Here is a 14,941-nt window from a genome sequence, read left to right as displayed (position 1 = left end):
AAAAAAAATAAATCTTATATTTTAGGTTTGCTAAGTAAAGAAACAATTACAAGAATATTAAAACTAAACCGAGGAAAAATAAAGCCAGTTACAACAGGTACTGTAAACAAATCATTAAATATGACGTTTTAATTTTAATTATATTTACGGAAGGACAAATATAACAGTTCATGAGCAGCTGCATCCATAGCATAGATGTAAAAGGAAAAACTTAATCGTTTAATTGGTTAGAGAGACGTTAACGGACAAACAGTATTACATATAATATGATAGGAAAAGGGCATGAAAAATTTCTCATAGTTCCAATTATAAAAACAACTTTTTGTAAATTTCCCTAAATAGTCTTTCTTTATAGAGTCAAGATCAGTTTCGCTTGGTTCAATAGATGCTGTTGCTGATCTAAGGTAACAAAATTTCTCGCATCGTATTATAAACAGCTTTCCGCGGATATAGAATGTACAATTATAAGATTAAAACCAGTTTTTTTAGCCCCGAGGTGCCGAAGGCAAGGTTAAAAAAACTGGTTTTAATTTTATGATTGTACATTTTTATATTCGTAGAAAGCTGGATATAATACGATGCTAGACATAGTTTTTTCGTATGGATGAGAACCGGTTCCTATCCACCGGATTCGAATGAATACGAGAATAGTTATTTCTCGCATCGTATTATAAACGGCTTTCCGCGGATATAGAATGTACAATTATGAGATTAAAACTATTTTTTTTAGCCCCGAGGTGACGAAGTCTTACAGCCGGCTGTCGAGTCCTGAAATTTACTTCTAAATTATGAACTGTTGAAAAATATCTTGAAATAAAACAAATTAAAAGTCAGAGAAATTGACAGTAAATAGCTTTTATTTGAATGTTTAATTATAATGAACAAGAATGATACAGAGAACAATTACAAGTTTAAAAATAATTCGCTGGTACTATCTACTTGTTTATCGTTCTTTGATATCTCCACAATTTTACGTATTAATGAAAATAGGTTGAACTGCCATTTATATCAACATAGGGCTATTTTAAAATTACAATAAAAGTATGGCAATTCCCAATTTTTTTTATAATTTTGACACGGAAATAAAAATCTAAACATAGTTTTCAACTGACTGTCCATAATATATAAGTCAAAAGTTAAATTTTGCAGTTAGAGTTTTGGCCTGATTTGTTACTTGAATTAAAAATCCTGGATTGGTCCACCTCTATACCCTTACTTCACCACTCTAATACATATAATTATCATCGTGTTAAGGAAGAGAAAGGGAAATGAGAGACGTTTAATTGAGAAGGATGGCTCCCTAAGGATTCTACACTATGGACTGGCTGAGAAAAAATCCAGGTAAAGATTATGCAAAGCTTACAAGGTATGTTTTAAAGATATTTCTACAAAAAAAAATTAAATTCAGTTTTTGTTGGCCAGGGCATTAAACTTTACATTTTCCTATCTGCAGACAAATTCCTTTTATACCAATAATAGATTTACAGTATAGATGTATAAACAGATTACTAAATGCTTCTTAATTGCAAGAACCTAAAATTCTTCAGACGAAAAAGAATTTCATTAAATTTTGCGGGTATAGTCCTTTCCATGACATCGCTCCATATGGGGCGATGATTTTAATTGATCGCCTCTTATGACAAGGGGCGATGTAATGGCTCCTTGAAAGGGGCGATTTAATAGCCCCATATAACAAGAGGCGATGTTATGACTCCTTGAAAGGAGCGATTTAATAGCCCCTTGCCCTAAGAGGCGATTAAATGATCCTTTATCGCTCCTTTATCGCCCCTTCTAAAGAGGAGATGATATGTCCTCTTATCCCAAGGGGCTATTTAATAAAATATCGCCTCTTCATGGCCCCTTCACGATTTTATATATCTTAGTCCCTTGATGGCCCCTACATCGCTCCTACATCGCCCCTTCATCGCTCCTCCATCGCTCCTTCTCCAAATTTATATTACATTGTACTTTGATGGCCCCTACATCGCCCCTCCATCGCTCCTACATCGCCCCTCCATCGCTCCTACATTGCCCCTTCATCGCTCCTTCTTCAAATTTATATTACATTGTACTGTGATGGCCCCTACATCGCTCCTACATCGCTCCTTCATCGCTCCTACATCGCTCCTTCATCGCTCCTTCTCCAAATTTATATTAAATTGTACTGTGATGGCCCCTACATCGCTCCTACATCGCCCCTACATCGCTCCTACATCGCCCCTTCATTGCTCCTTCTACAAATTTATATTACATTGCAACTTGATGGCCCCTACATTGCTGCTACATCGCTCCTTCATCGCTCCTACATCGCCCCTTCATCGCTCCTTCTCCAAATTTATATTAAATTGTACTGTGATGGCCCCTACATCGCTCCTACATCGCTCCTTCATCGCTCCTACATCGCCCCTTCATTGCTCCTTCTCCAAATTTATATTACATTGCAACTTGATGGCCCCTACATCGCTCCTACATCGCTCCTCCATCGCCCCTTCATCGCTCCTTCTCCAAATTTATATTACATTGCAACTTGATGACCCCTACATCGCTCCTACATCGCTCCTACATCGCTCCTACATCGCCCCTTCATCGCTCCTTCTCCAAATTTATATAACATTGCAACTTGATGGCCCCTACATCGCTGCTACATCGCTCCTCCATCGCTCCTACATCGCCCCTTCATCGCTCCTTCCACAAATTTATATTACATTGTACTTTGATGGCCCCTACATCTCTCCTCCATCGCTCCTCCATCGCCCCATCGCCCCTTAATAGCCCCTTACCTTAATTTATATAAAAAAAGCCCCTACATAGCCTCTCCATCGCCCCTTAATAGCTCCTTACCTTAATTTATATAACATAGCCCCTACATAGCCTCTCCATCGCCCCTTAATAGCCCCTTACCTTAATTTATATAAAAAAGCCCCTACATAGCCTCTCCATCGCCCCTAATAGCCCCTTACCTTTATTTATATAACAAAGCTCCTACATAGCCTCTCCATCTCCCCTTAATAGTCCCTTACCTTAATTTATATAACATAGCCCCTACATAGCCTCTCCATCGCCCCTTAAAAGCCCATTACCTTAATTTATATAACATAGCCCCTACATAGCCTCTCCATCGCCCCTTACCTTAATTTATATAACATAGCCCCTACATAGCCTCTCCATCGCCCCTTAATAGCTCCTTACCTTAATTTATATAACATAGCCCCTACTTAGCCTCTCCATCGCCCCTTAATAGCCCCTTACCTTAATTTATATAACATAGCCTCTCCATCGCCCCTTAATAGCCCCTTACCTTAATTTATATAACATAGCCCTACATAGCCTCTCCATCGCCCCTTAATAGCCCCTTACCTTAATTTATATAGCATAGCCCCTACATAGCCTCTCCATCGCCCCTTAATAGCCCCTTACCTTAATTTATATAACATAGCCCTACATAGCCTCTCCATCGCCCCTTAATAGCCCCTTACCTTAATTTATATAGCATAGCCCCTACATAGCCTCTCCATCGCCCCTTAAAAGCCCATTACCTTAATTTATATAACATAGCCCCTACATAGCCTCTCCATCGCCCCTTACCTTAATTTATATAACATAGCCCCTACATAGCCTCTCCATCGCCCCTTAATAGCTCCTTACCTTAATTTATATAACATAGCCCCTACATAGCCTCTCCATCGCCCCTTAATAGCCCCTTACCTTAATTTATATAAAAAAGCCCCTACATAGCCTCTCCATCGCCCCTAATAGCCCCTTACCTTTATTTATATAACAAAGCTCCTACATAGCCTCTCCATCTCCCCTTAATAGTCCCTTACCTTAATTTATATAACATTGCCCCTACATAGCCTCTCCATCGCCCCTTAAAAGCCCATTACCTTAATTTATATAACATAGCCCCTACATAGCCTCTCCATCGCCCCTTACCTTAATTTATATAACATAGCCCCTACGTAGCCTCTCCATCGCCCCTTAATAGCTCCTTACCTTAATTTATATAACATAGCCCCTACTTAGCCTCTCCATCGCCCCTTAATAGCCCCTTACCTTAATTTATATAACATAGCCTCTACATAGCCTCTCCATCGCCCCTTAATAGCCCCTTACCTTAATTTATATAACATAGCCCTACATAGCCTCTCCATCGCCCCTTAATAGCCCCTTACCTTAATTTATATAGCATAGCCCCTACATAGCCTCTCCATCGCCCCTTAATAGCCCCTTACCTTAATTTATATAACATAGCCCTACATAGCCACTCCATCGCCCCTTAATAGCCCCTTACCTTAATTTATCTAGCATAGCCCCTACATAGCCTCTCCATCGCCCCTTAAAAGCCCATTACCTTAATTTATATAACATAGCCCCTACATAGCCTCTCCATCGCCCCTTACCTTAATTTATATAACATAGCCCCTACATAGCCTCTCCATCGCCCCTTAATAGCTCCTTACCTTAATTTATATAACATAGCCCCTACATAGCCTCTCCATCGCCCCTTAATAGCCCCTTACCTTAATTTATATAACATAGCCCCTACATAGCCTCTCCATCGCCCCTTAATAGCCCCTTACCTTAATTTATATAACATAGCCCTACATAGCCTCTCCATCGCCCCTTAATAGCCCCTTACCTTAATTTATATAGCATAGCCCCTACATAGCCTCTCCATCGCCCCTTACCTTAATTTATATAACATAGCCCCTACATAGCCTCTCCATCGCCCCTTAATAGCTCCTTACCTTAATTTATATAACTTAGCCCCTACATAGCCCCTCCATCGCCCCTTAATAGCCCCTTACCTTAATTTATATAACATAGCCTCTACATAGCCTCTCCATCGCCCCTTAATAGCCCCTTACCTTAATTTATATAACATAGCCCTACATAGCCTCTCCATCGCCCCTTAATAGCCCCTTACCTTAATTTATATAGCATAGCCCCTACATAGCCTCTCCATCGCCCCTTAATAGCCTCTTACCTTAATTTATATAATCCTTACCTTAATATATATAACATAGCCCCTACATAGCCTCTCCATCGCCCCTTAATAGCCCCTTACCCTAATTTATATAACATAGCCCCTACATAGCCTCTCCATCGCCCCTTAATAGCCTCTTACCTTAATTTATATAACATAGGCCCTACAAAGCATCTCCATCGCCCCTTAATAGCCCCTTACCTTAATTATATAACATATCCCCTACATAGCCTCTCCATCGCCCCTTAATAGCCTCTTACCTTAATTTATATAACATAGCCCCTTCATAGCCTCTTCATCGCCCCTTACCTTAATTTATATAACATAGGCCCTTTATGGCTCCTGTACAGCCTCTGTAATTGCATTGCCCCTTCATTATAGAAGGTAGGGCATTAAGGTAAGGAAGGAATGTGACCCTCTACAGTTTTAAATTTAAGTTTTAAAAGGATGACAAGGATGACAACATTTATAAAAGCAAAGCTCTGAAACGGTAGAAAAAAGTTTAATGAACATTAATAATGTAGAGTGTCAGAACTGAATAGTCAGAACATAAATTTAAAATTCGAAACAAAATTGTAAGTAAATTTATTGAGAAATTGCTTACATGCAGGAAAATGCTTAAGGACGTACTCACATTTTTTGGACTTGATTATAGATATGATTCGCTTATAACATTCTATTTTGTTGTCCTAGGAATCAGTATCCCAGAAATCAGATTAATCGGATAATTTTGATACATAAAAATTTGTTGTAAGTTAATAATTAGTATGCTTAAAATGGACGTACGGATATTCTGATAATGATTATAGACTTTCTAAATCGTACCTTTCTACTACAGGAATCACATGCCTAAATTAACGAAAATAGCTAACCGTTACGGACGTACGGACTGATCCTTAATATAGAAAAGCTTTGCTTTTAAAAAGTTAAAAAGATTTTTTGAGGGGATGGGGTAATATTTTTCTTGGGGTGAATTTTCTGGGAGGGTGGAGATACCCTCCCTCGAAATAATTATAAACCCTCTATGAACTTAAAAGAAGCTTCACTGTAAAGGCGAACCATATAGGTTCAGCGGTTAGCTTTTCTACAGACAAAAAAAGATTACTACTTTATATAATAGGTTATGAAAAAGGAAAAAAAAGCAAGATAACAAGGATAACAACATTCACAAAAGCATAGCTCTAAAATCAGGAGGTCAAACATAAATTTTGTTAAAATTAGCGTAAATCTATAATACAAAGTAGAATGTCTGTCCATCCGTCTGTCTGTCTGTCCGTCTGTCTGTCCGTCTGTCAGTCCCTTAAGATCTCGGTAACCACTGAACCGATTATATTCTACTATTCAGGGAATATACCTACTGGTCCTGTGGTGGTTTTAGGCTATTTTCTTGGGGGGTGGGATACCCCCAACCCCCCCAAAAACAAACCCCCCCCCCATTTTTTTTTTTGCTGAAGATTTTCTTGGTCCTATTACGAATTTCGCCAAAAAAAATTTTTATCACCTCTTGGGGCAAAGCCCCTAGAGGCTAGGGGCATAATTTTATTTTTAGTATTTGATTATAATACTAAACCTTGTTGTCCTAAGAAACATTACTCCAAAACCCAGATGAATGGGACAATGATATTATACAAAAAAATGGACGTACATACTTTCTAGTAATGAATATAGTATTGTACCCAACTGTTATAGAAATCATTCTGCAAAGTTTGAAATCGATAGGATATTTATAACATGTCTAAATTAAAGAAAATGTCGTCTAACCGTTTGGACGTACGGACAAACCAAACCTTACTATAGAAAAGTTTCGCATTTAAAAAGGAAAATTATAATGAAAATATAATGAATTAATAAAATAAATATAAATAATATAATAACATAATGAAATAAAGAAAAAAAATAAACTAAGAGAATGAAATTTTTTAGTTAAATAGAATATTGAATAAGGATCATATAATGGACAAACAGACAAAGTAAGTTATAGAGCAGACTTTAAGAGAATATGCTATTACTCAAAGATTATCACGAAACCTAAGTCTTTTGAAGCATAATTGAGAGACAGACAAAATAATTTATAGACTGGATATACATATGTCATGGGAATATTCACTAAAAATCTCAACAGTCTATCTTTAACAATAGCAGAGAAAACCACATGCTTAACTTAATGAGAAGAGCAATGACGAAAGGACTAACCCTAATTGTAGAAAAGTTTCTCTTTTAACAAAAAAAGTATTTTTTTTGGTCTGAAGCTTAAAAATTTCATAAACTGACTAAATTCTCCATTTAAGGGAAGCTTCACATAGGTCATGGGATGGTTTTTTGCTTTTTCATTTTCAGATTTAAGCCCCTAATTGGTTTAGGCTATTTTTCTGCCTCCTTACATTAAAAAGAGCGCAGCTGCAAGTGAATAAGAAAAGAGAAATATAAAAGAAGAATACATATTATCCTATTATATAAAGTAGTAAAACATAAACAAACGTTGGAGTGGACAAACCTAGGAATGGGACAATCGTCGGAGTGGACATTGCTTATGTAAAACGCAGGAGTGTCTTTTATTTTATTTATAAGATAAAAATCTTTCAAAACAAAAAAAAATCTTTAATATCTTTTCTCACAGACTGAAATTTTAAAATCAGTCTGACAGTTTTCCAAAGTAGGTAAGTTCTATCGAAAGGCAAAGGTTTGAAACAGATAGAACATTTTATTAAACTAAAACATATTTTTTTCTCACATTGTTTACAACTGTCAAATATGTTTTTTTATATGCCTAACCCCTGCAGGGGGCTTATTTGTATATTTATATCTTAACCTAACCTAACCTGTGTAGAGATAACTAAACAAATGTTGTTGAAACCAAATTTTTAAGATATTATAGACACTTCTGCGTTTTACTTATATAATGTCCACTCCGACATTTGTCCGAAATATCCTGCATTTGTCCACGTTAGTAAGGCTTTCTGTTCTGAAACTTAAGATCTCAATAACTACTAAACAGATTGGGCTTTCTATTTCAGGTAAGCTTAATATTTGTCTTGTAATGGCTTTAGGCTATTTTATTTTAAGTCGAGGGATGGTTTTAGGCTATTCTATTTTAAGTCCTGGGAAGGTTTTAGGCTTTTATTCATTCCCCTTTGAATACAGAGCCAATAGATGCTGGGGGCGTAGCCGCTAGTCGATATACAAAGTTTTTTTTGTCTGTAGCAAAGGATCTCGTTTGCTGCTAAACCGATATGATGTATGTCTGTCTGTCTATACCGTAGGATCTTGCTAACCGCTGAGTCCTGAGATGATTTTAAGATAGTTTATTTTTTTTCCTTATAATAAAATAACAGGATATTTGTCCATAAAAAGCGAAGCAATATCTTAATTTTTGTTGTTGGAACTGTTATTCAGTTGATTATACCAAGGATCTAAAGGAATAAGACAATGGCCGATAAATTTTTATCCATCCCTAATAACGATACACAAAATTGCAACACTACAACCAAAATATGACAAAAGTCCCCAAAGTTTTGAGCCAACGAATAAGAAAACTTCATTATAAAACTTTGGAGACTATTGTAAAAATTGCCTAATGTTTCCTTTCTCCCTGAGATTATACAGACTATCCTTAAACTAATATTTACATTAAAGTAACAGGATGTTTATCAGTATCAACTGAACCGATATGCTTCTCCTTTACATTGAAGCTTATTTTACTCGCAGGAAAAGTTTTCATTTTGGGGAGGGGACCAACACTTTCAGCCCCCGGAAGGTATCACTTCCCTTAAATTCTTAACCTTCCCCCTCCCCCCCCCCCCTCTCCACCACATCTATTCATTAAAGTACTCCTAGGGTCATCTATGGGATTAGCCGTTAGTGACTTAAAAATAATTCAAGTGCAATGATATATTTACCAAATTAATACGATAATTTTGTATACATTTTTTATGAAAAAAAATTATTTTGCCAAAGGCAGCCAAAAAATAAGCAGCAAATATTTCAAAAATGCTCTGATAATCAGAGATCTACAGGGATAAGACGATTGTCGATAAAATGATATATATACATATATACAGTGTGTTTTTTTATGAGAACTTTTTTGAAAGCAATTTTACCTTACTTATAGTTATCAGAATTTAATGATTAATGGCTTATTCTCTTCTTTTTTTATAACCTTTAATAGAAAAGCAAAAAATATTTCAGTTTTTATTCAAAAAGTACAGTAAATTAAAAAATTTAAAACTTAGGTGTCAACATCTAAAAATGGTTTTAGTGCATTTTTCTTATAATCTACCTTTGCAAGAATGGCTGCAAAACGCTTCAAAGTTGAGATATAGAGCTAAAAATTTATATAGATACTATTTGTGACATGTACTAGAAAATTTTGAAATTTGAAGGCCATATCTCAACCAGGGAGGGAATACTGGCCCCCCAATGTACTCCCTCCATTCTTGGAAAGGGTAGAAGATTTGAGCATAAGAAAAATGCGCTAAAACCATTTCGCGTATTCATTTGAATCCGGTGGATAGGAACCGGTTCTCATCCATATGAAAAAACTATGTCTAGCATCGTATTATATCCAGCTTTCTACGAATATAGATATGTACAATCATAAGATTAAACCCAGTTTTTTTAGCCGGTGCCTTCGGCACCTCGGGGCTAAAAAAACTAGTTTTAATCTCATAATTGTACTTTCTATATCCGCGGAAAGCCGTTTATAATACGATGCGAGAAATAACTATTTTAGATGTTGACACCCATGTTTTGAAATTTTGAATTTACTGAACTTTTTAAATAAAAACTGAAATATTTTTTTGCTTTTCTGTTAATGGTCATAAAAAACGAAGACAATAAGCCATTAATCATTAAATTCTGATAACTATAAGTAGGGTAAAATTGCTTTCAAAAATGTTCTCATAAAAAAAACACTGTATATATATGTATGTTTATATATTAATTATTCCCATTGATGATTCACAAAATTACCCCTTCTTTAGTTTAGAATTAGTGGTTGAAACATTTAGACACTCAACTTAATGAACTAAACAATCACAAAACAATAAAAAGTCCCCAAGGTTGTTAATCTAACGAATAAGAAAACGGTATTATAAAACTTTGGAGACTAGACAGCACTCTTGGATAAGCCAACTTATAACACTTTGGGAACTATCCCAATCCTCCCTGGCGAAATGACAATGAGATTTTTTGGTAAATTTGTGGCAAACTTTATTCTTAATAAATTAGCACTTGCCAAAATTATACTGGAGAGATATTTCATTGAAGAATAAATCTTTTTTTTTGCCCAAACTTTTCGTCAGCAAATAATAACAGATAAGTTAAACATTGTAAAAATAATATAGTAACTTAACTCGAGTTGTCAACGGCAGAAATTAGGTCCTGAGATGGTTTTAGGCCTGGAAAGGTTTATAACAATTTTATCTGTATTTCTTAAAATAAATTAACAGAGTCTTTGTCTGTATGTATGAATGTCTGTCTGTACCGAAGGATCTTGCTAACCGCTGAACCAATATGGTTCTCCTTTACAGTGAAGATTCCTATAGGTCCTGAGATCGTTCTCCTTAATAGGGTAGCTTCTCATAGGTCCTGGGGAGGTTAATAACTATTTTATTTTAATCCTTATAATAAAGTAACAGGATCTTTGTCTGTATGTATGTCTGTCTGTACCTTGCTAACCACTAAACCGACATGGTTCTCCTTTGCAGTGAAGCTTCCTATGGGTAATGAGATGGCTTTAGGCCATTTTATTTTTAATCCTTATAAAAAGTAACTGGATCATTGTCTGTATGTATCAAAGAAGATCGCTAACTGCAGAACCGATATGGTTCTCCTTTATAGGGTAGCTTCCAATAGATCCTGGGAAGGTGTATAACTGTTTTGAAGGAGGATATAAGGGGCTATTAAGGGGCGATGGAGAGGCTATGTAGAGGCTATGTTATATAAATTAAGGTAAGGGGCTTTTAAGTGGCGATGGAGGGCTATTAAGGGGCGATGGAGAGGCTATGTTATATAAATTAAGGTAAGGAGCTATTAAGGGGCGATGGAGAGGCTATGTAGCGGCTATGTTATATAAATTGGCTATTAAGGGGCGATGGAGAGGCTATATAGGGGCTATTTTATATAAATTAAGGTAAAGGACTATTAAGGGGCGATGGAGAGGCTATGTAGGGGCTATTTTATATAAATTAAGGTAAGGGGCTATTAAGGGGCGATGGAGAGGCTATTTAGGGGCTATGTTATATAAATTCGGGTAAGGGGCTATTAAGGGGCGATGGGGAGGCTATGTAGGAGCTATGTTATATAATTAAGGTAAGGGGATATTAAGGGGCGATGGAGAGGCTATGTAGGGGCTATGTTACATAATTAAGGTAAGAGGCTATTATGGGGCGATGGAGAGGCTATGTAGGAGCTTTGTTATATAGATTAAGGTAAGGGGCTATTAAGGGGCGATGGAGAGGCTTTGCAGGAGCTATGTTATATAGATTAGGGTAAGGGGCTATTAAGGGGCGATGGAGAGGCTATATAGGGGCTATGTTATATAAATTAAGGTAAGAGGCTATTAAGGGGCGATTGAGAGGCTATGTAGGGGCTATGTTACATAATTAAGGTAAGGGGCTATTAAGGGGCGATGGAGAGGCTATATAGGAGCTTTGTTATATAAATTTAGGTAAGGGGCTATTAAGGGGCGATGGAGAGGCTATGTAGGGGCAATGTTATATAATTAAATTAAGTGGCTATTAAGGGGCGATAGAGAGGCCATATAGGAGCTTTGTTATATAAATTAAGGTAAGGGGCTATTAAGGGGCGATGGAGGAGCGCTGTAGGGGCCATCAAGTTGCAATGTAATATAAATTTGGAGAAGGAGCGATGAAGGGGCGATGTAGGAGCGATGAAGGAGCGATGGAGGAGCGATGTAGGAGCGATGTAGGGGCCATCAAGTTGCAATGTAATATAAATTTGGAGAAGGAGCGATGAAGGGGCGATGTAGGAGCGATGAAGGAGCGATGTAGGAGCGATGTAGGGGCCATCACAGTACAATTTAATATAAATTTGGAAAAGGAGCGATGAAGGAGCGATGTAGGAGCGATGGAGGGGCGATGTAGGAGCGATGGAGGGGCGATGTAGGGACCATCAAAGTACAATGTAATATAAATTTGGAGAAGGAGCGATGAAGGAGCGATGGAGGGGCGATGTAGGAGCGATGGAGGGGCGATGTAGGGGCCATCAAAGTACAATGTAATATAAATTTGGAGAAGGAGCGATGAAGGGGCGATGTAGGAGCGATGAAGGAGCGATGTAGGAGCGATGTAGGGGCCATCACAGTACAATTTAATATAAATTTGGAGAAGGAGCGATGTAGGAGCGATGGAGGGGCGATGTAGGAGCGATGAAGGAGCGATGTAGCAGCGATGTAGGGGCCATCAAGTTGCAATTTAATATAAATTTGGAGAAGGAGCGATGAAGGGGAGATGTAGGAGCGATGAAGGAGCGATGTAGGAGCGATGTAGGGGCCATCACAGTACAATTTAATATTAATTTGGAGAAGGAGCGATGTAGGAGCGATGTAGGGGCCATCACAGTACAATTTAATATAAATTTGGAGAAGGAGCGATGAAGGGGCGATGTAGGAGCGATGAAGGAGCGATGTAGGAGCGATGTAGGGGCCATCACAGTACAATTTAATATAAATTTGGAGAAGGAGCGATGTAGGAGCGATGGAGGGGCGATGTAGGAGCGATGAAGGAGCGATGTAGCAGCGATGTAGGGGCCATCAAGTTGCAATTTAATATAAATTTGGAGAAGGAGCGATGAAGGGGCGATGTAGGAGCGATGAAGGAGCGATGTAGGAGCGATGTAGGGGCCATCACAGTACAATTTAATATTAATTTGGAGAAGGAGCGATGTAGGAGCGATGTAGGGGCCATCACAGTACAATTTAATATAAATTTGGAGAAGGAGCGATGAAGGAGCGATGTAGGAGCGATGAAGGGGCGATGTAGGAGCGATGTAGGGGCCATCAAAGTACAATGTAATATAAATTTGGAGAAGGGGCGATGGAGGAGCGATGTAGGGGCCATCAAGTGGGTTGTTATATAAATTAAGGTAAGGGACTACGGAGGGGCGATGGAGAGGCTATAAAGGAGCCATCATGGGGCTATAGCATAGCCTCTTATCATAAGAGGCGATATGAACGCCCCTTCAAAGGAGCTATTAAGAGGCCATGAAGGAGCTATAGCATAGCCTCTTATCATAAGAGGCGATATGAACGCTCCTTAAAAGGGGCTATCACATCGCTCCATATGATAAGAGGCTATGCTATAGCTCCTTGAAGGAGCTATAGAAAATCATCGCCCCATATGGAGCGATGTCATGGAAAGGACTATACCCAATTTTGCTTTCTATATCCAGCTGTTTAATGCTTTCTTTTGCTTTGGGAAAAAGAAAGAGACAATTTTCATGAAAAATTGTCATTTCTGTCTAAACTTATGTTAAGTTTTTAAAACTGGCCCTAACAATTTCTCACAACTAGACTTCTGACTATAAAATTATGTTCATAATAATCTTTTCCGATTTACACTACTGCATTTTTAAACCTAGTTATTTGTGATTAACAAGACATATTTCCTAATGATGTGAATACTTTCTTGCAAATCATAATTATCAAGTTTTTAGTGACATCTAACAACAAATATTAAACTAATATATTGCAGATGTTCCCAGATTTATTTTTTGCCTGAATTTACATTGTTTTCAATTTTTTTTCCATAAAGGGTTAGGCTCTCCTCGAGGTGATGGCAAATTAACTATGTCCTTATTTTAAGTAATTGGGTTATTTTATGTCAGCTTTATGAGATCGATAGATATTTTTCAAAATATTTGTTAACAAATGAAAAGTATTTAGACAATGCAAAACGAATTTAACTAGATAAAAATGCAGAAATCATTATAGCTCATACATAGATGTCCAAGTAAAAATGTAAAGGGGTGTTTACCCCTTTAGACTTTGTAACCTCTTATTTTAAACCCCAAAAGTTTTTTAAAAATATGTTAGATTACCCCCTTGAACGTATGGAACCCTTCATTCAAAGTAAAAAGCTTGGGCATCCTTGAGTTCACATTAGTTTACAATTTGCTTTATGTTCTTTTGCCAGCACCCGGCTGTATTTACATTTTTGAAAGATTCAGCTGATACCAAAGACCCAACCCAAAGAGGGTACAAGGCCCTTGAAAAAGGGAAAGGGTTACACAGATATTTATCACTCTATATATATTACTTTAATATACCAATAGATAAATAAATATCATGTACACTTTTTTTTATTTTGATTAAGCAAAGTGTGTCAGCAAAACTAGTATCAGCACAGTCATCATATGTATCATTTAAAAATAAGCTCCCCAGAGCATTTAATTGTTTCTTTTCTTAAATTGATCAATCGCTTCACCTATTTGATATATCTGGTTAAAAAATATAATCTCCATTTTTAAAACTGTCATTTTTTTTCTTTTTGTCCAATTTGTATCATTGTGTCCCAACAATTAGATACATTTAGTTGAACTTTGAATACAAAGAATTTACAAATCAAAGAATTTACATTTACATATATGTAAAGTAATTTAGCATCATTTTAACATTTTAGATAGAGACATTTACATTTTAGATAGTTTGTTTTAGATTTAAACAAAATTTCAGGATAGGATAAATAGATTTATAACCAGAGTTATAAGATACATGAAAAAATGTAATTAGTCAAATAAAAAAGGTATATGTGCCTCGCGAGTAAGTTGATGGCAAAATGTTTTATGTACTGCCACTATAAATAAAGATTTGTCGACTAAAATGAGTTTAGCCCTATTTGAATTAATAAATTTTGGTCAATCTGCAGCCAACCTAGCAGGCGCTAGTAAACCAATTAGTAGCAGCCGTTTAAAATCTAATGACTCAGCCATGCCATA

General features: G+C 36.9%; 1 protein-coding gene across 1 annotated transcript in view; it reads left to right on the top strand.

Annotated features, from left to right (window-relative positions):
• Positions 1-14,941, top strand: part of LOC145318360 (ATP-sensitive inward rectifier potassium channel 1-like) — a 54,052-nt gene that overhangs the window by 19,352 nt on the left and 19,759 nt on the right. Inside the window, exons 3-5 of the mRNA XM_080159660.1 lie at positions 26-97; positions 356-404; positions 1,255-1,341. Coding sequence (XP_080015786.1) covers positions 26-97; positions 356-404; positions 1,255-1,341 — 208 coding nt within the window. The remainder of the gene's footprint in view (positions 1-25; positions 98-355; positions 405-1,254; positions 1,342-14,941) is intronic.

The sequence above is a fragment of the Acartia tonsa genome, chromosome 1 (genome assembly GCF_053477335.1).
Source record: "Acartia tonsa isolate MP-2025a chromosome 1, ASM5347733v1, whole genome shotgun sequence".
NCBI lineage: Eukaryota > Metazoa > Arthropoda > Copepoda > Calanoida > Acartiidae > Acartia > Acartia tonsa.
Note: the sequence above shows the minus strand (reverse complement) of the source record. Positions and strands in the feature narration are given on the sequence as shown.